At 42.2% G+C, this 24,278-nt stretch overlaps 3 protein-coding genes across 12 annotated transcripts in view; all 3 read left to right on the forward strand.

Moving 5' to 3' along the window:
* The window catches only part of hoxa3a (homeobox A3a), a 42,295-nt gene extending 31,112 nt beyond the window's left edge, over positions 1 to 11,183 (forward strand). For 7 of the 9 annotated variants that reach the window (XM_036566958.1, XM_036566955.1, XM_036566957.1 and 4 more), the window contains 3 exons: positions 3,026 to 3,086; positions 6,812 to 7,358; positions 9,193 to 11,183. In XM_036566958.1, the coding sequence (XP_036422851.1) occupies positions 6,929 to 7,358; positions 9,193 to 10,001 (1,239 nt within the window). In that variant the 5' untranslated portion in view covers positions 3,026 to 3,086; positions 6,812 to 6,928 and the 3' untranslated portion in view covers positions 10,002 to 11,183. Of the gene's footprint in view, positions 1 to 961; positions 1,226 to 3,025; positions 3,087 to 4,255; positions 4,702 to 6,811; positions 7,359 to 9,192 lie in introns of those variants that run through there. The other 2 variants (XM_036566959.1, XM_036566962.1) reach the window with 2 other exon arrangements.
* A 1,444-nt stretch (positions 11,184 to 12,627) lies between these two features.
* On the forward strand, positions 12,628 to 15,897 carry LOC118805845 (homeobox protein Hox-A2a-like). 2 transcript variants are annotated; one of them, XM_036566965.1, is made up of 2 exons: positions 12,628 to 14,363; positions 14,951 to 15,897. In XM_036566965.1, the coding sequence occupies exons 1-2, from the start codon at positions 14,012 to 14,014 to the stop codon at positions 15,703 to 15,705; spliced, it is 1,107 nt and encodes a 368-aa protein (XP_036422858.1). In that variant the 5' UTR covers positions 12,628 to 14,011; the 3' UTR covers positions 15,706 to 15,897. The 2 variants fall into 2 exon arrangements, with proteins under 2 accessions (XP_036422858.1, XP_036422857.1); XM_036566964.1 differs by having other exon boundaries at positions 12,628 to 14,378; positions 14,951 to 15,896.
* A 3,025-nt stretch (positions 15,898 to 18,922) lies between these two features.
* hoxa1a (homeobox A1a) lies at positions 18,923 to 22,043 on the forward strand. The gene is made up of 2 exons (XM_036566967.1): positions 18,923 to 19,579; positions 20,270 to 22,043. Exons 1-2 carry the CDS (start codon positions 18,949 to 18,951, stop codon positions 20,620 to 20,622), a joined length of 984 nt encoding a protein of 327 aa, XP_036422860.1. The 5' UTR covers positions 18,923 to 18,948; the 3' UTR covers positions 20,623 to 22,043.
* The last annotated feature ends 2,235 nt before the right edge of the window (positions 22,044 to 24,278 follow it).

Consider the following 24,278-nt stretch of genomic DNA (forward strand, 5'->3'; position numbering starts at 1 on the left):
TGTCATCACTTTGCAGATGACTGAATATAACCCAGATCCTTTTATTATAAATTATGTCAGATTATTGTCTGAAATTCAGGTTCATACATGACTTCAGACCTGCGTAAGGCGCGCGGCTTGAGCATTTCAGGAGCGTTCAACTGCTGACTTGACGTTCGCAGCTGCATACTTGGGTAACTTGACTGGAGTCTTGGGCACTGCGCGTGTTGAACGCAATAAGGTTTGAGCCTTTTTCCATGCGTTTTGTAAAGTGACAAAATGATGCACCGTGGCCACCGGGAGAGGGCCACCTTGCGCACATGAGCGCTCTACTGCTCGCCTACTGCTGCACAAATTACATTTGATAGTTATTTTGTTATCATACAGGGAGAGCATATGAGCTCCGTTGTTAAAGAAGGGAAGCGGTGGGGGTTAGCTCTGAAAAAAAGCTGGGAGCCCTTAGCCCTCCGGATAATGGGAAGAAACGCCAATGTTGAGTGATCAGCATGCCAACCATAAAACAGGGATTTCCTCGCGCAGAAAAGCTGAAGCCCCTCCACTCATTTGCACCCATTCATACACTCTTCAACTTTTAACAGCCCCCCTCTCCCCATGCGTTCACACACCGCGCGCCGTCCATTACGCACATACGTCGACCACCATCACCACAAGCTCATTAACAGCAAGTCACCTGATAAAAGTACATCTAATGCGAGGTGCTAAAAGTTTTCGACGAGCTTCAACGCCCCAAAAAAGAAGACCACCTCAGACATAAAACCGAAGTTTTTGGAGCTGAAGTAACGGGGCCACTAGTACTCCTTGCTTATCTTCTCTTCAGTGATCCTTCTGCCTGGCAGACAGCCCCCATTAATGATTCACAGATTCAAATAAAGGTTTTTAAGCTGGATCACGTGAATCACGTGAGCAGGGCGCATAATATGGGGTTTGAAATAATGGTAAGGGGCTGGGGGTGGAGGGTGGGGGGGTTGCGTGTGAGCAAGCCTTGGTCTGGTATGGTGCTGACTGCGCGAGCCCACTTCACGAGAGTGGGGTCGGGCCATTGTGAACTATACTGCGAGTGAGAGATAGATGGATGGATAGATAGAGGTGCTGAAAAAGAGAGAGCGAAAGAGAGAGAGGGGAGCGTTTTATGGATGATATTAAACTACTGTCATGGACGAGCGTGTTTTTCTTTACGGAGAAAGAGAGGGGACCCGTGCGCGACGAGGATGGATTTTATTTTGAGGTATTTCCGTTGATTGTTCATTACTCTCATGAGTTATTGCGGCTCAAGGAAAAGGTCAGTGGCAGCATAGGCTCGCCCCAGAGCAGAGGACGACACAACCCAGGATTATCCATAAAGTTAGTTATTATTACAATGTTACATTAGCAAGTAATCGACTTTAATTAATTGCATTAAAGATATTTAACAATCAGTGTTAGACATAAAGCGCACTTACAAAGTAGTCAGGAACCATGTATAGCCAGATTCCATGTCATTCATCATGGGCAACTGCTAGTGGTCATATTTCTTGATCAAGACTCAAAGTAGAAATCAAACCCATTCGCTGCTATGTTCTGCCTGAAACCAGCTGGCTGGACTGTTGGAGCTTCTGTTTTACTGTTTTTATTTCTTCTTTCTTAAATTTTATAACAACAATGGAGACGTATTGTCTGGTGAGATCTTGGCCCATAGCCCGTTTGTAAATAAAATCTAAATGAGTCAGTTATAAGGTTTTGTATCTTTATTCCTTTACAATGCATTGACTTACATTATTATTCCCGTTACATAAAATGTCTTATGGTAATTCTGCACTAACATTTGTGATTAAAATATTTTGGTTATGCTCTGATATAGCCAACTCCAGTAATTCAACCAACTCTATTTTGTATTTCAAAATATTTTGTCAGTATTAACGTGTGCAAGTTTAAAATTGCCAATTTTCAGGATGAATAAGTTAAATATTTGCCCAATCTTTGTCCAATCCGCCAGGACTCCTTTTCTGTGACTGCAGAACGTGGTTATGGTTTATAAAACATCGCTACTTTGTAGAGAAGTGTGTAAACGGGCTATTCCCCGGAAGAATAAATCACAAGACAGCGAATAAAACTCCATGGAGGCAGCGGCGGGTTGTTTGATGTGGGAGCTCGCGAGGGAAACGAGGATATAATGCAAGACGGAGTATCATCCAGGAGCGCGCAACTGTGCCGAGGTCACGGCGCTCCAGCCTTGATTTATGGGCTGGGGGACTTTGGGCGGCCGCTGCTCACGAGCTAATGACTATTCGATCCAAATTCACTAGCAAGGAAACAGAGAAATTGGAAAGAAAGAAAGAAAGAAAGAAAGAAAGAAAGAAAGAAAGAGAAAAAGAAATAACGCGGAGATGGTGCATTTGTAAGCGCATTCTATTGTAATTGCTACTGGCCTATTTATCTCGATTTCCAATATAGACTTTATTAACGTTTTCAAGACGTTTCATGTTGAGTTAAAGCTTTGTAATTTCGCACAGAACCACATTTTACCAGATATTCCTAGCCTTGGTTAAATTACAATAATAATAACTAATAACTAATAATAACATTAATTTTAAATTGCACGAGTTGTTATATAAACAGCTGTATAAGGTCAGAACTGGTTTAATACAGTAACTGAATTTTATTTTGCATCGTTTGAAACTTGATTTTTTTTTATTAATAGATTTACGTGTACTTATTAATATTTGTAACCAAACATTAATGCTGAAAAGTCAGATAAGCTGTAGTTTCTCGATTATTAGGTTATTTGCGCTCTTTTCATTTTCAGCTGGGCTTCTGTTATTTTATTTATTTATTTTTTTTTGTGAGTGTGCACTTCCATATTTTAATTTATCTGAGCGTTCTGAAATTTAGCATTTATGCTATTACGATACAAATAAAATATAGTCATTACACTATAGTTCGAATGTATGATGAAGCTGTAAGATGGAAAATATTTATTTATTTATGTATTTACTTGTTTGTTTGTTTGTTTCTTTATTTAATATCCATTTGCGTTCTCTTTCTGCAGACTTCTGCCTTAGTGAAGCTCACCCAGTCGTAGGCCCGCGAGAGACGGTGTCCCTAGCAAGGTGAGTTCAAATGGGAGACCACTCATCGATTATCGCTGTGAGCTGGCTTTTTATTATACACTTATATTTCTTAATGAAGGTTGACACTCTCCCTCTCTCTCTCTCTCTCTCTCTCTCTCACACACACACACACACACACACACACACAGCTAGGAATTATTCGCTCTCTTCCACGCATCTTAGTGATGCAATTACAAAGTGTCCTCTTGGAGCACTTCAACGAGAACATCTTCGTTTCTTCCTCACGCTTTCTTAATTTAGTGATAGACCAAATCAGTGGAATAAGGCGACGAGGAGACGGAGTTTGATGCAGGATAGCTTTCCAAGCCTTTGTCTCTCCAGCTGTAATGCAGGATCACTTGGCTTCTTGACTATTGCATTGACACTTAACCTCTAAGATTAGCACCTCGTCAAAGAAACCCCCGAGTCATCACTTTAATAAAAAACAATGGAGTAAATAATTATCCGCCACCTTTTTTGTTCAGAAATGCTGAGCACATGTAAAAATGCACACACATGGATTTTTAGGATCCCACTCACCAGCCCACGCCGTCCTTCCGCTTCTCTCTCTCTTTTTTCTGTTCGCAATCTGCATCTCCTTCTCGCGCAATGTTTACTGTTTACAGCCGTGGGGAAGTAAATCGAGTTTGGCCGAGAGCAGCCACTGACAATTCGTTTGCCATCCTAAATCACGCCTCTAAATCTCTGCAGCTAAAGATGCCAAACACGAGGGTGTCCATTTCCTCATACATTGGTGTTTGCTATTGTTTTTGAATTTTTTGTCTCTTGATTTAGCAAAGTGCTTAAAATTCAGTCTCGGCAATGAATGAAATGTGCGTATTTTCCATATAAGATCATATAAGAGCCATCAGATTTCACGAGATGCATTCTCTCAAACCATTTTAGAAGGTTTGTGTTCAGGTTATTCAGCCCATGCTAAAGTAGTAGGCCAGCATTTTCTGTTGGACCCATTTTTTAAGTGTTTTATAGCTATTTGTCATTCTGTTTTCGTTGGATTCTGCGCTCTATTGTCTGTTCACGCTAAATGAGAGCGATACAGAGTCTTGGTTTAAGACGCCGATTCATTTGCATAATTTTTCTTGTCTGCGGTGACGCTCCGTTTCGAGGGAGTTCACTGGGGTGTGCGCGTGTGTGCGCGCGAGCGCGTTCATGTGTGTGTATGTACACGTTGAAGGGCTCACTAGAGCGCAGCCCATGGCCGGGTTTAATATCGAGCTTAAGAACACGGCCACTTATTCGGCATGTGATATGTTCAGGCGCGAGGGCAGCGGCCTGTGTTCTCTGACCGGGGCGCGCGGAACTGCTTTTGTATAATCTCGCGATTTTTTGACCGATCTACAACTGCGGTGGGGGGAGAAGAGGGGGTAAAACAGAGAGAAATAAAGAAGAAAGGAATTTTTGAGTACCCTTCCAGCTGGAGTCATTCTCCGCTTCCTTTCACGGCTCCCCCCCTCATGACTCCTGCAAGTGCAGCAGCTCGCGCTTTCTCGCCGTCTTCCCGATTGAACTTTTCTCCGGAGCCGCGTTTGATCGATTTGGGCCGCTGAATGAGAGGAGCTCGCGCCGTGCTGCGCGCTGCTCGTCAGAGGGGAAGGTAAGCTTTAAGCGAGCGAGAAGCGAGAGCGCCTGTTAAATGGCGAAGTTTGTGATTTATGACCGCGCGGCTGAAATCTCGGTTCAGGAAGAGTTCACGCTCACACATACACACACACTCACTCGCTCACTCACTCGCAGGCGAGCCAGATTCCTCCCGCGCGGCAGCGGGGGTCTCCATACTCTGTGGCTCGAGCCTCTTTTTTCCTACAACTTTTTGTCTGTGTGAGTGAAACAGAGAGAATTAATGTGGGCCAAATTTGGAAGACTTGCCTAGAAATAGGAGAAGCCTTGTCATTTAGCTTCACATACTATACATGTACTTCATTTCTGGCCTTTAGCCTTCTGTTTGCGCAGATACTCCTGCTTAATGAGCTTTTCCTGTTTTTTTTCCACACGCACAAACACACACGTATATATATATATATATAGAGAGAGAGAGAGAGAGAGAGAAATATATATATATATATATAGAAATATATTAAGAAAAAAATATATATATATTCTTAATGCATACATATTAAATTGTATTATTGTTATTATTATTATGTTTATTTTTATTGCTATTACTGCTACTACTAATGTTGTTTTTGTTGTTGTTATTATTATTAATTGTTGTTGTTGTTGTTATTGTTGCCGATCGTTTTTCTTGCTACTGTAGGCTACAGTAAAATCACATACGGCTGCTTAACTAACTGAAGGAAATTTAGCTTTGGGAAATCTTAGTCATAATTTTCCACTAATTTCTGATTAAATTATTTATTGTTTAAAGTCAAAATTTCATAATTACCTGTGATGCAAATTAATATGTACATTAGGACTGAATAAAAACGCAAATTGACCTATGTTTATAAAATATAATGTTAATTCCTGTATCTAAAGACATTTTCGGACGGATTTTAATTTACAATTTCCTTTAATATATTTATTTGCTCTCAAACTCTCAATATCTAACCTCTTCTTAAGCACTGATTATCTGCTACAACAGCTCGATTGGATGCACATTATGTGTCGCCTAATCTGTAAGTTGTACCGGATGGATTTATTTCGTTTTTTTCCCCGCAATTTCCTTTAATGTGTTGGCTGTCGTTGCACACACATAAAGCTGCCTGCCATCAGTTACCGGGGTTTCGTGCTGCCTCTCTCTCTCTCTAACGTGGTAACCCTCATACATCAACCGGTGCTGTGTACACGCCGACAGCAGCCATTATTATGGGCTGGCGAGGAAAGGTTCACGGCGTGGTCATAGAGACGCGAGCCCGCCCGGTTTTTCAGGTTCCCCATAGGACCTCCATCCATCTTTGTTGTGCGTACACGAAAGGTAGGGAATGCGGTCGTTATGGTGTCGTGGACAGCTGTGGAGAGCGACCTGAAGTTGAGACTGAAAAAGAAGGAAGTTCCTTCGACGGTCGAACCTGAACCCACATGCAGAGAGCTGGATTTAGAGGAAACAGCCTGCAGATCCGCCAATAAACCAAGGACTTGCTAACATGTTGTATAACTACTGTTTTAGCCAAACTCGTATTGTAAATAATGGTGACTTCGCCTTTGAGACTTTGAGACATTCATTGAAAACATGGCCTTACGTCACGGTGGTAGATAGATTGCCCGTGTTCTTCAAGTTCAGCAAAATAAAATGCAGTTGTCTCACTCGTAGAGATAGGCTAACCCTACACTAATTTGAAAAGCGTGTTCTTCAAAGCGATGGAAAAGAAGAACAACTTTTGGTTCCTTAAAGAGCCTTTCAGTGAATAGTTCTTTAATTAACCTGTAAATCCTTTAAGTTGAAACAATTTCCACATAGTATAAAGGTTCTACGTCCAAGCCAACCATGTAGAAGCCTTTATTTTGTACATATGTACTCTTGAGGTGGCCTTTATTTTGATGTAACGGTTTTCCAAGTGTCTAGGTGATTGTTTATTTGGATGTAGTCTCTGCATTGTCAGTATTCACGGTGCTATGTTGGCTGGGTTATGTTGGCTATTGTTGCAGTCCACCATAAGGTAAGTGGCGACCCACTCTCGCGATCTCTCCCTGGTGTCAGGCAGGCTTTGAAAAGTAAGATGGATAGGGCCTATTTCACTCGCTCACCATATCTCCTTTCGCCTTAGGTTCACCCGAGGAGCCCATTGGCGGAGAGGAGTCACGTGACCACGTTGTGCCAATGTTCTTCTACAACGGTGTCAGGACCCTGTCAGCTAGTGAAATAAACATTGGGAAACGGCGAGATGCAAAAGGCGACCTACTACGACAGTTCGGCAATTTACAGTGGCTACCCCTATCAAAGTGCAAATGGCTTAGGTTATGATGCCAATCAGCAGCAATATCTCCAGGCCCTTCATGTGGAAAGTGACTACCACCGGCCGGCCTGTTCCTTGCAGTCCCCTGCCGGCTCCGCGACGCTGCACAAGCCCAGCGAAATCGCGGAGGGCTGCCTGCAGAGCAAAGGAACCCAAGCGACCCCAGCACCCGACGATGATCAGCCCCCCGCCGTTTCTGCAGGGGTGCCTTCTCCCAATGCCCTGACTCAAAACCCAAGTAATGGCCAGAATGCAAAGAACCACGGCTCCCCAACTTCGGCCACCCGCAAGCAAATCTTCCCCTGGATGAAGGAGTCGCGTCAGAACACCAAGCAGAAATCCTCTAGCACCAGTTCAGGTGATTACAACCATTAGTCTGCAAAATAAAATATTAAACATACCATGATATTCCATGATACTCCAAAAATACATGGGGCGAAGTAATGTGCTTTTGTAAATCAGTCGCAATCAGTAAATAAGTGTAATTGCCTAAACTGTGGTTCGTAGCGACAGAGAGGTAAATAGTACTTAACAGTTTCGAGGAGATTGAACTGATATAGGTAGCATGAGAACTGGTTGTTGTCCCGAGCTGTGTTAAGACTTAAGCAGTTTGTACAACTTGGTAAGCTGAATAGCGTAAATATAATTCAGAATGGGCAACGCTAAAAAAATGGTTCATGACTGAAATGTGTCTAATAAGATTTATCGACATAAATGCTTTCTTTAAGTTTACTTGTTTCGTCAATAATTGTGCTCACGTACTACATTATATTTATATGCAACCCCTCAGTACGTTTGAATTATGTATATATTAAAAGCACATTTTTGTTGTATAACTGCCTTCAATGGGCTATTGCCATTAAACCAGTTTGGAATCTGAGATTTCCTCTTATCAATCCACATAGGCAACTGTTAGGTTATGCTACAGGCTAACGTTGCTTGTTGGTCTCTCAAGACTCACTTAGATAGTTAGTCTAACTTCGCTAACTTTCATTTAGACCTGATCGAAAACTACAAATTCGAACAGTGGCATATTAGACTACGCACTTAACTACCTAATAATTAAACAAATATATTAAAATTTATTTCAGGCAAACCACTTTCCTTTTTTGCAAAAAATGTGTTCTTGTAGTTACATTACTCAGTGAATCGTTTACGCCTGTTATATAGATTGGTAATAGTAGAGCGACCATGCTGCTGTAGGCCACGGTAATCCACACAAATAAACAAACAAACCAGACACCTGTTTTAGTTTGTCACCGTCCAAAATGGAAGTTAACGAATCTATCTATCTATCTATCTATCTATCTATCTATCTATCTATCTATCTATCTAGCTAACTAGCTATCTATCTATCTATCTGTCTGTCCGTCTATCTATCTATCTGTCTATCTATCTATCTATCTATCTATCTATCTATCTATCTATCTATCTATCTATCACATTGAGCTGTACTGTAATTCAACGTCTATCCATTGACCCTGCACTGTGTATCTGTACACTCTGCTGATCAGTTAGCTAATGATTATTTATTTATTTATTTATTTATTTATTTATTCATTCATTCATTCATTCACTTATTTAAGTGATTATGCTTATCATTGTCAGGTTGTTTAATATGTTTATTCATACACCTTAGAAACAGAAAAAGAGAAAGAAACTATTTCAAAGTTTAAAGCCTAAAGACAACCATAAATAAGAAAATGTGTAGTTAAGATTTCTAACACATATAATGCATACACTCATTCACACTGAAATTTGAGGAGTAAAAAAAAATACACCCAGTATGTAATGTCAAAAAATATCGTTTCTCTGATCCACTTCCTGTGTATCTCTCTCTCTCTCTCTCTCTCTCTCTCTCTCTCTCCCTCTGTGTACTTCTTTTAAAAATTGTAAATATGAGTGTATTTAGTTACATTTGTTTATTTCAGCCTTAAATTTCTGTTTGCAAAATCGGATTAAACACGCATTTAATAAGACGCTGTATTACACAAGAGGCAGGAATTTAATGAGGTGTTTGCATTCCGCTAGGGGCGCTGTTTTGCCCCTGTGAAAACTGTTCATTGAGCCGAATGCAACTGTGTATGTGTTTCACTCGGGTTTATTTGTGAAACCTTCATCATAGAACCGTGTGGTTATCATATTATAATTGCTCATTACACTAACTGGTGTCTCCTGTCTTTATCACTCAGTGGAGAGCTGCCCCGGAGACAAGAGTCCTCCCAACTCCTCCGCCTCCAAACGCGCCCGGACGGCGTACACCAGCGCTCAGCTGGTGGAGCTGGAGAAGGAGTTCCATTTCAACCGCTACCTGTGCCGCCCGCGACGAGTGGAGATGGCTAATCTCCTCAACCTGACAGAGCGCCAGATAAAGATCTGGTTCCAGAACCGCAGAATGAAGTATAAGAAGGATCAGAAGGGGCTCGGGATGATGCCGTCACCGGGGGGACAGTCCCCGCAGAGCCCGGTTCTACCATCTTCCGGTGGGATGGGCGGGGGAGGGGGTGGATACTTAAGCTCGATGCATTCTATGGTCAACAGCGTGCCCTACGATGCCCCGTCCCCGACCCCCTATAGCAAACCTCAGTCCAACGCCTACAGCCTTCCTACGTCATATCCACCTCCTCTCAACACTTCCTTGAGCAGCAGTTGCCCGCCTTCTCAGAAGCGCTATTCGGGAACGGGCTCGGCCACGCCTGAGTACGACACGCACCATCTCCAAGGCAACAATAACTATGGGACGCATGTGCAGGGCAGCCCCGTTTATGTCGGGGGCAACGGAGGCTATATGGACACCATGGCCAACACAGGGGCCTCAGTGTTCGGCCTCAGCCATCTCCCTCAGCCTCCTCATGGCAGCGTCGACTACAACGGCGCGATCACCATGGGGAACAGCCATCATCACGGCGCGTGCGAGCCAAGCCAATGCACATACACAGACCTTACACCGCACTACTCTCAGGGAAGAATTCAGGAAGCGCCTAAACTGACTCACCTATAATCTGGGATCATTGTTCCCTTTTACTTTCTCTGTCCGCTGGCACACCTTCCACTGCTTCATTGCCGCAGCTAATCTTTTCTCTTTTTTTCGGTTCTTATAGTTCTCTCGAGTGAAGTAGTTTAGTACCTTTTCTTGTTGCTTGAATAATTTTCTATGATTTTTTTTTGTTGTTGTCCAAAATAGTGTTATTAGTTCCACAGCCTTGGCGGACTGTGTTGGACACCATGCGAGGGCACATGTATGCATAATGCCACCTTTATTTCAGCATCTAATATATATATATATATATATAAATATATATATTTTAAAAAAAGGAAAATCAAACAGGGTATAGTGAACACATTTTCTCTTCTAAATGTGAATTTGAAGTTGTGTTAGGTTTGTTTGTCCACAATCGAAGATTTCTCCTTTTTTGTTTCTTATTTGCATTTTGTTGCACTTGAGGAAGGATACTCAGTTGGCTTACTGCTCGAACTCGTGCCGTGCAGGACTTTCAATCTTATTTATTTTTAACTTCAATGGACTATGAATTTCTAGTATTATGGATTGGACCCCTGAGAAGCACGGGGAGAAGGCAAAATGGAGTCGGCCATTGTTCTCTGGTTATATGTATGCTGAAACACAGCTGACCGGTGCTAACTGGCTAAGCTACCTGATAGTGGTCAAACACAATCATGCAATAAGTGTGGAGAGAAAGACAGCAAACAGAAATCTGGCATTATGAACTTTTATTTGTCTTAAATCTGTTTCAATGTCATACATTCCATGCTGCTCCAGTTGAAGTAATAAGAAATAAATAAGACAAAATGAGACAAACTGAAGTATCTATAAATGAATGTATTTGCATTGCTAGCATAATTCAAGAGGGGTCAATAATAATAATAATAATAATAATAATAATAATAATAATAATAATATCTGTTAATTAGCCTACACCTTGGATAAAACGTAGGTTTTAAAAAACAAAGCTTTTGAAGGGATATTCATAACGTTCAAATGACATAACTGAGTTTGTTATGTGGTTTTAAAGATACTCAGCATACATAATCCATGAGGTTTAGTTCTTGCGTCTCGTTGTGGGTGTGCAGCTCGAGCAGTCCAGGCCTCGCTCCTCAGAGCAAACTCATCCATTATACTGTGACAGCTTCCCAGAGCCTCGAGCAGCGCCTGTGAGAGAAAAGGCTTAACACGAAAAAAAAAAATCCTTAAAATTCTCAACATGAAACGTATTAGGAAAAGACTACTTTTTTTGTGTTTTTTTTTTTTTCATATTCATTCTCATAAAAAGCAACCGACTGTATAAAATGCACTTCCAGGAATATTCACGTGCACTAAAGTGAGGAAACACTTCAAACTAAATGAAATTATATTTGAAGCTGATCACTCGCGGCGTAAATAAGCGCTATTTTAAAAGTCTCTGCAGGGACGTCTTGTATTACCAGTTCCTTTAATTTAAAAAAACAAAAAACCCTGGTCAGGAATTAATATGTAGCTCTATTTGCGTCAGCTGTTTAGCGAAGGATTAGAATTTATTACTATAATGCGCACCAACGTCTAAATGTGCAATATTGTATAATATTTGCATTTGCTCCCGTGCACAGATTTATTTTTTAGCGTGCAATCTGAACGATCTTAAATACACATCTGTTGTTAACCTGCATTTGTTTCACGACAGCCTACATCAGCGGCTCCACGCCATATTCTTCTCGGTGTCGACGGTATTTATGGCCGCGAATCATAAAAATGACAGCGCCTCGTTTGAGCACTTTCACAATTTGCGCTGATCGAAAATCGTCTTTTCCAAAACAGCAGTGGTCTGTGGCCTCGGCGCGGCTTCTGGCATATGGTTAGCAGGACGAGCCAGAGCAACTGATCATCAGTGTGTGCACGAGAGACACAAAGAAAGAATGGGGGGTGTATAGAATGCACTGTATCATAATCAAATAAAATTGGATACTTGATGACGAATAACAAATAAGGCTAAAAACTGACTGACCATACGGTTGAATTTTATGCTGGGAAAAAATCTGTGGGTCACGTTTTCAATGCGCGCAAGACTGAAAGCCTCCCACTCACTAACCCCCAACACAAAAGCCATTTTCTCCAGTCCGCCCTCTTAAAAATTAGCTTTAAATGAAAGAACGTTTATCACAAACGAAACTATTGACTAAACAATTCTATCGAATGGAAGAATAATTCGATGTAAGATACTCACAGTTTGCGTATTGCTCCTCTGATCTTGTTCAATCCCAAAAAAAGCTCATTAGCTCGAGTGTAAGTGACGAAGAAAATGAAACAGATGCGAGCGTTTGTGAAGGGACTTTCTCTGCCTCTCTTCCTGGCTGGATTTGATCTCGGGCACAGTTAGAAGGTTTAAATGTGTTGTGGGGGTACGAGGCTGTCAGACCTTTTGGCGAGTAAGATTGATCGCGCCCAGGCTTCCATGACTCTTTGTTTAGTATATAAGCACTAAAACGGCAAGAGGCCTGGGCACTCTTTCCCTTATGTTTGAAACATGCCCTGCAAAAATGAGGGAAAAAGAAAAAAAATGCAGAGAGGCGTCCTGGTTCTAATAAGAAATAGGCTGTATAATGTATTGAAAACGGCTCTTCTTATTAACCCCTTAAAATCCCAGGATTATTACATATTAAGACTTATTATTCACTAACGACAGGGACTTTAATGCAAACTGGTTGAGCCATTCTTAGGTTATTGAAGTGTGTAATAAAACTTTGGGCCCGTCGATTTGGCCATCTAAGGGGTTAAATTTCGTATGTTATTTGAGTTTATACATATATGCATGAATTCATTAGTGCTACATAATGAGTGACCCTCCTTACGTTTACATACCGTAGAGAGAAATGCTGTACAATTGGAGTGCTTCGTTGTAATGATCACCCAGTTTCTTCGATAGCCTCCCGAGCAAATCTTCTGCCTTATCTGTTAATGGAGAAAAAAACTGATAAGAGTGGACCACAAATAAATTCATCACACTAAAATCAGCATTGCTGATTTATACCTGCATTATACAATGAAATAGCTGAATATTTAATTGTGGAGACAAAAAGAAATATTTCTTATTCATTAGATGCGCTAACTGTCAAATAATTCATCATTCAAAATAGATGCAGTATTGTTGGTGCTTATTTATATCCCACACATTAAGCCTGCATTTGATAAAGGTAGTTAAAAATTCGCGCAAATATTATAGATTGTTATAGATTTTGAGGGTATATGTACACGCGCGTGGGACTAAACGTACCTAAATGTGTGCATGAATGTATTTCTATGAGGGCAGCCTATACGTGTGCATAAGCAGGCTATACAGGACCCCACTGAAGAGTAATAGGAGCCGGGCTAAAATGTGGGAGTTGTGTCATGTCAGGATGCAGGAGATGAATGGTTGACTTTTCTAATCGGAGCAGGCGTAGCGTGGACGGCTCAGGCTGATGTGTGGGTGCAAGACTGCTCTCCTGACATTTTTTTTAAACAATACATAAGAAGTGTGCATGAGTCCGTGCGGCGATAGCAGAGGAGGGAGGAGGGACGCTCTAAGGTCCCGTCACACCGGGATGCACCGGCTACAACGAGGGAAAAAATATTCTGAACCTGATGATCGCCAAGCCTAAAGGGCATTGGTTTATTTACCGCAAAAACAGGGAAAAAAACTACAGCACCGATGTAAATAAATCTGACTTCCCACCGGGGCGATTCGCTGTTTACAGGACTGTTTTTGGATCGATCGTTTAGACAGTGGCTTCTTTTGATTAAACCCCAAATTGTCATTGGGCAGAGGCAATCATGTGACAGGCTTTCGGTCCAATTTCAACCATGTTTCCATGAATTCAATACTTTAATAGTGGAACGGTCCACCTAGGACTATAATCAGCATATCACAAACAATAAATAGCACCTATTTTGATATCAGCCTTATTATCTTTTGATCGAAGACGCTTTTTTTCCAAATCACCAACAGCGAGGAAAACTTTCCCTCCTCGCGAGACAGCGCCATGAATTACGAGTTCGAGCGTGAAACGGGTTTTATCAATAGCCGGCCGTCGCTCGCGGAGTGCCTGACGTCTTTTCCCCCTGTCGACGACTCATTTCAAAGCTCATCAATCAAGGGCCCAGCGCTCGCGCACCCGCTCATCCCGCCTCCCTTCGAGCACACCATCCCTAGCCTAAGTCCCGGGAGCCAGCCTCGCCATGGACGACCCCGGCACAGCCTGGACGGGGGCAGCCCACTGCCTGCCGCTTCGCTGCCGCCGGAGTACCCGTGGATGCGCGAGAAGAAGGCCTCCAAGAAAAACTACCACCCCGCGCAGTCCACCACCGCCGCGGTTCCAGCTACAGGACCCGTATGCTTCTCCCCAAAAGGTGAGTGGAGAGCGACCAGGGACAGGGGGGATGCTGTGAGAGATGACGGCCACTAGAAGAATGAGTAATGAAATGAGCTCGATAACTCACATCGCCATGTTGTTTCCTCAGTTCTAGGATGTACGACTGAGCTGAACCAATTATCTATTACACATACAAGTACTGTAATGAAAAGAAAGCTCTACATTGCCTATCTTGACCTTCTCTAACCATCCTTGTCGCGCCTCGATCTCCAAGACTTTTTGATATCTGACAGCAATGAAGAATGATGGATTACTGTTGTCCTGCGTAGGACTGTCTGTGCATTCATTAGATGCACCGTGAGTGGACATGAGCACGCGCCACATAGCTTAGCGTTGCAATTTATGAGCTGCAAAGCCCCTGCCAGATTCCCTTTTTATACTCTTAATCTTGTTTTATGGGGATTTTACAGACTGCACCACGGCCACTTAGTAAAGTTTAGCCATAGTCTGGTGCAAACTTCAGCTCCGCTACCTTCTAGGGAAAGACAGGCCTGAATTCTTATGCGATTTATATCTATACTCATAAGGTTGGGCGCCCTGTTGTTCCAGGTTCACCCGAGCTTCCAGCCGAGGTTGGTTTGGCCAGTGGAGGAGGAGGAGGCGGTTCGCGACGGCTGAGGACCGCGTACACAAACACGCAGCTGTTAGAACTGGAGAAGGAGTTCCACTTCAACAAGTATTTATGTCGGCCTCGCCGCGTGGAGATAGCAGCGCTGCTGGACCTGACCGAGCGCCAAGTGAAAGTATGGTTCCAGAACCGCCGTATGAAACACAAGCGGCAGACCCAGACCAAAGACAGCCAGGAGAAGCCGAGGAACCCTGCGGCCGCTGAGGACAGCGGGGCACAGAGCGATGAGGAAAGCTCTGTGTTTGAACCCAGCCTTGGTCAGGAGTCGAGGGCCCTCCGGGATAGGGAGCTGTGTTCCTTTCAACCGGAGTCATCATCAGCTCCTCAGCAGCCCCACAACGGCTCTCCAAACTTTTCCATATCGCCCCTTGGTCCTAATGACAGGAATCTTGGGCACGTCTCCAGCCCCTCACCCACGCTTACGGGCTGCGGAGCTACAACAGGCCACAGACCTCACTCCGCCAGCCCGGACAACTGCAGCAGCTCCCCGCTCGCCCTGGATGTGTCTTTGCGGGACTTCCATGGTTTCCCCACGGACTCGTGCTTGCATCTGTCTGATGCCGCCTCACCGACGCTGTGTGAATCACTGGGCACCCCAGAGCACCTATCAACGGACAACTTTTGCTTTTTCACAGACGCTTTAAGTACAATCGATCTGCAGCATCTGAGCTATTGACCACAGGAACACTGGAATAATCTAACTTTCATCAGAAGAAGTTGATCTTTATCGTTTTTATTCATATTGGCACAAGGGCCAGATAGGTTATCATTAAATGATCAAAGGTAAGATTCCCTGTGAATGCTATGTACAGACTGTATTCAGTAATATACCAAGAGACTAGAATTTAATCCTGAAGATGGATATGACTTCTGGTCTTTTTATTTTTGTAACAGGTATTTTTGTTAGAATAAATTTGCCTTTTTTCTTAAAAATTGTGTCACATTTCAATACATGCAGCCACTGGGTTGTATTACATACATGGAATTACATTTATGGTTATAAAAGTTATAAAAGTGCATGGTGTAGGTGTAACTTAGACATACACACGACGTATTATTGCATAACACTGTCCATGACTTCAGTAATATAAAAATGGACACTGAAATTTAAACACAGAAAAAAGTGCCACAGTATAAATAAACCACAACCTCTATTCTGTTAAATGATTGTGATGGTTTCAAAGTTGCAGCCTTGTTGGCCTACTGATCTGACTAAAATAATAACACAACCTTAATAACTAATAACTGTGTTATAAAATGATAACACAGATAATACAGAGGTCAAAATGTATTTACAATACAAAATAGAATTGAAAAAATGTAAAAGAGGTCCAATAATACGTTCAAAAAATTTACTTTGTAAAGAAGTTTGGAAATGTTCTGTTTTGTCCGACATCGATAAGAAGGATAACTCGAACAGCAGCAGCTACTCGCGTTCTCCTCCAGCACGTGCGCGGTAGTCTACAGTTACTTCATCTATCAAAATTACAAACTTTGGTCTGATGTTGTAAAAGCCCAACATGGCTGCTTCTTTCTAGGCTTGTGCTCTTTGTCTGGGGCGCTGCTCCAGGCTCCGCGTGGGGAAATGCCTGAGATGTTTCCCTCGCTGCCAACTCATAAATCAAAGTCTTTCAGACACCCTGACAGCAGCAGACAATAGTAGTGACGTCTGCGCAAATAAAAGACCCTCCGCGTTTCTCTCTCTTATTTTGAGATCGTTTGAGGCAGTTTTTGGAGCACGCAGCACAGTTTGCAGGGGCGATCGGTAATAATTCATTTTTATTGCCATTTTTAACACCAGGCGGAAGGCCAGTGTACATAACCTCTGTAAGAGGCGTTTTTATAGCGCATGGATAAGCCATTCATTTCAACTCTTTCTGGGTGTGCTTTTTTCAGTTTTTCTCAAAGGTTTTATCTTTACCGTGTTAGGTGATGAAATTAGGCCGACTAGCCAAGTTGTTGACCAAGTTGTTGGTCTACATTTTTATATTTTTGCTCCATCATCATTGTTATTATTATCAATATTATGAGATGTTATTTTTATTTTATTAGTAGTCGTTTTTGTAGTGGAGGTAGTAGTAGATATAATAATAATAATAATAATAATAACAAAAAAAGTGTTTGATCGTAGATTCGTTTTAAGCTGTGTAGCTTTACTGTTGTTACAAATTTCACTTTTGTTTATTCGTTTTAAACTAGTGACCATGGAAATGACCAAAACACTCAAAGGGTTGTACAAGACTATCCGGTAAGAGGCCTGTGAAATCCCTTGTACCAATATTTCGTATAGACGTGAATGCAGGCCTTCAGGCTCGAGTGTGGAATGGTCATTCAGCAAATCCTCCTTAACAAATCATCTGATTTTTTTTCCATCTCACACAGACAAATGTTCATGTCACTTCCAGCTTTCTTCAGCCTTCTCTCAGAGAGGCTCACTGAAGAGAAAGCGTTTCTGCGTCGGAGAAACATCTGTGGACTTGTCTCTCTCTCTCTCTCTCTCTCTATCTCTATCTCTCTCTCTCTCTCTCTCTCTCTCTCTCTCTCTCTGTGTGTGTGTGTGTGTGTGTGTGTGTGTGTGTGTGTGTGTGTGGGAGAGAACAGGATGTGCGAAGTTGGAGGAGGAGATGAGAAATCCTGCTCAACACCCAACAGCGCCATTTTGAATAAAGAAGGAGAAAAAAAATAGAATCTGTTCCTTCTCGCGGCCAGAGGGGGCGCAGACCCTCACTCCCCCTTATTCCCACCCTCCCTCCTCTCATCATTCACATCCATCGCCCCCCCCCCCTTTAAATTTTGTGGCCAGTCCAGAAATATTCCGCATTTGCAATAAAAAGTCTTATAACTCAATTTACCAATAAACGTGTTAAACAGGCCGATATGCATGCATTACTTCGATTCAAATAGAAAGGTACATTTAATGATCTGACGAAAATTATTTTACTGAAACACACATTACAATTAATATTTTCCCACCAGGGAACCGAGAAAACCATTAATAGTGCTGGTGGTCTGAGTCTTATTAAATTAACCTATGCTGTTATTACATTATCAAATTATCACCAGATAATGAAAATGTGACACTGTAGGATAGCGTGAACAAATATATATATATATATATATATATATATATATATATATATATATATATATATATATATATATATATATATATATTTTTTAATAGTTTTTATGCTCTAAGGCAGAACAGACCATACAGAGTTCCTCACATGAACAGTTTTGTTAGCCCACCTGATTAAGTGTTCTGTAGGCCTACTGGGTGAGTCAAAAGTCAGGAACCACTCAGATATGTCGTTACCATTATGTATCACAGCAATGGGAAATATGTCATAGGTACACATACTGGGCTGATACGTAACTGTAATCATGAGATCATCCCAGCGTTAAGCGTTTTGAAGATTTGAATGGTTCCTGACTTTCCACTCTGCAAAATTACTATACTGGCCTAACACTTGTCTTACCTGGCGCCTTCCTGGTTCCCGTTCTCTGAAACAGAGGAGGACATGTCCCATACGTGTGCTCCTCTGTAACCGTGCAGTGCAGATCCTCCACTTCCGCGCTCTGCCGTTTCATCAATCGTTTCAACGAGCAGAACCCAATAGGTACGCTGACGTCACAGTGATCGACAAGCGGTCGGAATTTACATAAGCCAGCTCTTTAACGACTAGCTGTCAGCGCAAGGCCACTCAAGCTCAAGACCCAACAAAGCCACCGGTCACTGGCTGACCCGGCTCACGTGACTGTCACTGCTCATTCATATCACCCTCGAGCGGGCCCCCTCCCCACCAAAAGTGCACTGATTGAAGGAGGCGGAGGGTTGGTGGTTCGACCGTGACTGTGCTGATAGAGCGTCTAAAGTGACAGCCTGAGATACCGAGAGCCGATCAGAGACGATGCCACAATGAGCACGTTCTTAGATTATTCAGTGATGAGTGGTGGGGACGGAGGTGGCGGGGGTGCGTGCTCTGTCAGAGCGTTCCATGCCGATCACGGAATTACAACTTTCCAGTCGTGCTCCGTCACGGTAAACAACTGCGCTGGGAACGAGCGCTTCTTGTCCGGTAGGGCATCACCGGACGCTGTTTCAAACCATCCAAATCAAGCCGGGTCGTACCAATCCTCCGGGACACTGTCCATCGCCTACGGTGCCCACCCAACTTACGGGACTCAAAGTTTTTGCGCCGGTTACAATCACTATGCCCTGAACCAAGACGCTGATTCGACTGCAGGCTTCCCTCAGTGCGGCCCACTAGTTTACTCTGGAAACATCGTGCAGCACCACCACCATCATCATCACCATCGCCATGGTTACAGCGGTAGCAACGCGCACTTACACGGGCAACTTCAGTACGCAGCAGCTACGTATGCTCATGGTCAGGACCAGGGGAATCTGACGTTTGTGGCGGGCTGCTCAAATCACCTTTCTCCTTTGCACGCCCACCACAACGCGTGCTGTTCGCCTCTCTCAGATGGCGCGTCCACGGCGCAGACGTTTGACTGGATGAAAGTTAAGAGGAATCCGCCCAAAACAGGTAACTGTGAGTGTATGTGTGTGTGTGTGTGTGTGTGTGGTTGGGGTGGGGTGGCGTGTCACACACAATTTAAAAAAGATGGTTCTCTAAGGGTTGTTTAGTAAAGGCAATGGTTCCGTTTGAAAGGGGTTCTATATAGAACCAAAAAGAATTCTGCTCTTATTATGATGTCAAGCTTGTAACAATAGAAGAACCAATTTTGGTGATATGCAAAATCATACACAGACCCGTATGCAACACATCTTCCATCAATCTGAAGAACCACTTCATCATGCAAAGAACCATTTAAGCGTGAAATGGTTCTATATGGAACTCATGGCTCTGAAAAAAACTATTATCTTTACTAAAGAACCCTTGAAGAACCATCTTTTTTAAGTGTGTAGAATTAGCGCTGGAATAAAACAACACTGTGCTGTAAACACAAAGTAAGTTTTCTTAAAATGTGGAGTTCATTGAACTTATAATAGTAAGTTAACATAAGTTTTACGTTCTATTGACTAATTGTTTCAATGAACTCAATTAACTTTTTAAGGCAACCAAATTACTAACTTTTTAAAGTCAAACTTTTTTTTTCTATATTGGGGAAATATCAGACTAGAAATGCAGGAAATACAAAGTAACGTGTTCTAAGAGCTGTTTGCTGGGGTGTGTGGAGATGCTGAATTGCTCTCTTTCCTTCTCTGTCCTCAGGTAAAGTAGGGGAGTACGGTTATGGTGGCCAGCCTAACACAGTCCGCACCAATTTTACCACAAAGCAGCTGACAGAGCTGGAGAAAGAGTTTCACTTTAACAAGTACTTGACGCGCGCCAGGCGCGTGGAGATAGCTGCTGCGCTTCAGCTGAACGAGACTCAGGTGAAAATCTGGTTTCAGAATCGTCGCATGAAGCAGAAGAAACGTGAAAAAGAAGGTCTGCTGCCCAAAAGCGCGTCTGAACCTGGGGACGGTCCGGAAAAGGCCGAAGATGCATCCGAAAAGTCTCTCTCCGCACCATCAACCCCATCTCCCGCCTCTTCCTCGGCTGACCACTACTCCTCGAGCTAAATGGCCTTGTCATTGTGTTCTGCTGGTGGGATGATAAGTACACCACCGTGACTCTGCCCACAAACTATGTAGCAGTTTACAGTGGGTGAACGTATGTAGCTGGACATGCCCACTGGTCACGACAATGCACTAGTTTTGAGTTTCGACTATTCGGCGTGTTGTGTTTCTGTAAAATGGTGTTATTAGTCTGGGAGATCCCAGCATTTTCATGCACAAAAGCAGCAAATTACATAGCTGGGATGAACTTACAGCCTACGCTACTGTCATAGCTCCTACCTCATGTAGTCTACCAAAGGATGAAAGTGCAATAGAGGTTATTGTCTGCTGAGAGCGAGAGAGAAAGAGTGAGAGACCTTAGACAAGTCTTGCTTGATAACGTATGCCTAAATAAGACAGGCTACCTCGTGTTATCGGCCTCCAGAGCTGTTTGTGGTGTAAAGATTGGCTGTTTTAGTGGATCACTTCGGCATGATACGTAACACTCAAGTAGCCACGTGAACCAGTCGTGCTGAGTTTTATCAGTCGAAGATAATGGCTTTAGCTCTATTCATTAATCGTGAATTGGAAAAAGAGTAAATCTCTTATCAGAAATACGGGTCAGTATCTGTGAAATAAACACATTTTTTAGTAACACAATAGTTTTATGGCTTTTTTGTACTTTTCCTAGAGGCGAAATGATTACCATCTGCAACAACATGCAACTTACACCAGTGTTTCCCAATTCTAGTACTGGTGACTCCACATTATGCACATTTTTGAGACCATCTAACACACCTGGTTCAACTCACTAACTAAGGAATAAACTTCTGATGTGGTGGATCAGGAGTGTTTGAGTAAGGGAAAAAATGCAGGGTTGTTCAGTTCCCGTTATGGAACACCTTAGTCCAGCACAGTGTGATGATTTCCCTGCCCAAAAACATCTGATTCAACTGGTCAGTTAATGAAAATTGGTGACCCCATATTAACCCTGATAGTAAGTTCAATGGCATCTGTTCAATCTTATAAGCCTTTAAAGCAAATCGTACTAACTTACAATACATTGAGCAACATTAACTAAGTATTTTTATTCCAAAATCTCAATTTCATGCAGGGATCTAATGATGGGCCTACGTTTTGGCAGGACCTTTAAAGGTTTCTTTAGTGCATTGATTTGCTTGTCAATACTCTCATCACCGCCGGGAACGCACTCCCTAACTCCAGTGGATGTATGCGTCCGCGCGCACTCTCCTCCCTGAGGAGGAGGCTCTATTGACATACTGTGTGCTTGTTTATCCGCGCGCACTGGAGAGAGATGTCGCCATCATTCGCGATGACAACCTTATCGAACTGCCGGTTTATAGAAGGGAACGCGAGGTCATAAAGGAAAAATGACGCAGCATCGATTAAATCATCTCCCATTTGATCGTCGTTTGATCCCTTCAGTGCTGGTGACATGCCTTCCCTTCAGTTCAGACGTAGAGAATATTTAGACAGAACTGAAGGGTAGGTCAGTTAACATCTGATTATAGTCAGTATAAGGTCTCAGCTCTTGGTTTGCTCCACCGGAGAACATGCCCTGCCCTGTGGCACGTACACCCTTCCAAATAAAGATGCCAAAAAGTGTTCTTCGGAGTAATTCCAATTATGCCATAGAAGAACCAGTTTGACACCTAATTTTTATTCTTTAAAGATGTATGACTTTCTATAGCCACTCCCAGTTTCCACAATAATTACGTACAAGGCAGTAACCACATATATGTATATTTTAAGGGCGTACAGTGCTTATCAAGAAGCTTATACTGTTGTTTGGGTATGAGTGCTTATTGATCATCTTTCAGACTTCCTTAAAATATGATAAACTGTAGCATAACAGAGGAAGAGATCAAACGATTATTGGTGCCTTTCCGGCAGCACTGCAACCTACAGCTGGACGTTTCAGTTCTTATTTTTGGACGAAACTAAAAGCATCTATAGTTTCTATAATCCACACTTGTCATTTCGTGATACAGCTTGTTCTTGGAGTTCATGGTGATCTTCATCCGTAAGACTGAGATAAGATAGAGACGTCAGTCAATATTGTTTTCTAGGAACCTGAGCTGAACGGTTTTCTAGGAGCCAACCAGCATCTGTTTGGTTGCAAAAGTATTTTTTTTACTTCAGAATGGAGGCAACCATAGAGAGAGTCTAGAAGGCAGGTGTGATATGTTTCGTGACATGAATTCCTTTTACGCCTGAACAAGCTATCTGCCTGAGCCTCGATCACAAGTCACATGTTAGAAGTCATTGCAGATATAAAGGTTTCCGAGAGCACTCAGTTTGCTCATATCACACATACACACTCATCTAGCCTACTTCTTCCTTACTTGTTTGAGCCCAGAAGTTCACGCCGTTTTAAAATGCTTTAATTCCTCGTGTGCACAGAGCGCGCCATGCACGCCATAAAAGGCGCTCTGAGAGTGAAATAGGGCCTTGATTGATGATCATCGTTCACCTTTACCTTGAATGCACCTGCGTAAGAGGGTAGTTTGAGCCTCTACTTGGAGCCGGAATGTCCCGAGACTGTGAGCTTAGAGCTGCTGCCTCGCGTATTGTGTCTGTAAGTGTTAATATTCTGTTGTTACGTGTCTTATTTGTTATTTCTTAAATTAAAATTCATAAAAAAAACAGAACTTGGTGAAAACTTTGAATTAATTCGTGAAACTTCCTGCAATCTACCTGTAAGAGATAATGGACTATTTTTAAGGGGCGAATTTTTCACTAAACAGTTTATGAAAACTTTTTTTTGTTATTATTGACAGCAAAATATAAATTCATGCCAAAATCACAATTTATCGCTCATTTATTTTTTATGGTTATTGTGTGTAGAACATGTAGATGAGATCGGTGATGGTGAATGGGATGAGAAAGGGGACGTTTCAGTATGCCAAAAAAAATAAAATAAATAAAGTTCGTCTTTGCATGGATCGCCGCTAAGCGCAAAGCAGAGGATAGGAGCATTTAAACATGCTAGATCAATCTAAACAGCAAAAATGTAATTCGTGGCACCGCTGGGGATTTAGACTGGGGCGTTAAACTCACCTTTTCACGATTTTAATCACTGGACACGATCAGCCCGTGACTCTGAAATCATCAGCGCGATTTCTCCATTAACCACATTAATAATCATGAAACAAAAACATGGCGTTTATAATGCAATGAGGCATTAAAACTTCAAGTGATTTAATACGCGCTCAGGCTACATGGAAGATTTTAAATAGGTTATCTGGGTAGTTACAGGCTGTCCTGTCTGAATGGACAAAAGGACCATACGTGAATAAGGACACAGAAATTACCATATAGAAAAAAGTACTAAAACAACCACTTTATTATTATTATTATTATTATTATTATTATTATTGAAGGAGAAAAATATCCATACAAATGAGTGATAATTAAAAGATTTTCACAAATATGTATTGTAATAGAATTGTAATAATTGTACAAAATAGAAATTAACATGGAAAAAAATATATCAATACAAAATGTCTTATAAACGAAACTTATTCTGCAGTCAAAACTACAGGCTACACGGCTTCTCTTTAACTTGAAAATGGTTATTATTTTAAATCTGTCACAATCAGTTACGGTATTATTATTATTATTATTATTATTATATTTCAACAGAGATTAAAATAAGC

This window comes from Colossoma macropomum, unplaced genomic scaffold, assembly GCF_904425465.1.
Source record: "Colossoma macropomum unplaced genomic scaffold, Colossoma_macropomum, whole genome shotgun sequence".
Taxonomy (NCBI): Eukaryota; Metazoa; Chordata; class Actinopteri; order Characiformes; family Serrasalmidae; genus Colossoma; species Colossoma macropomum.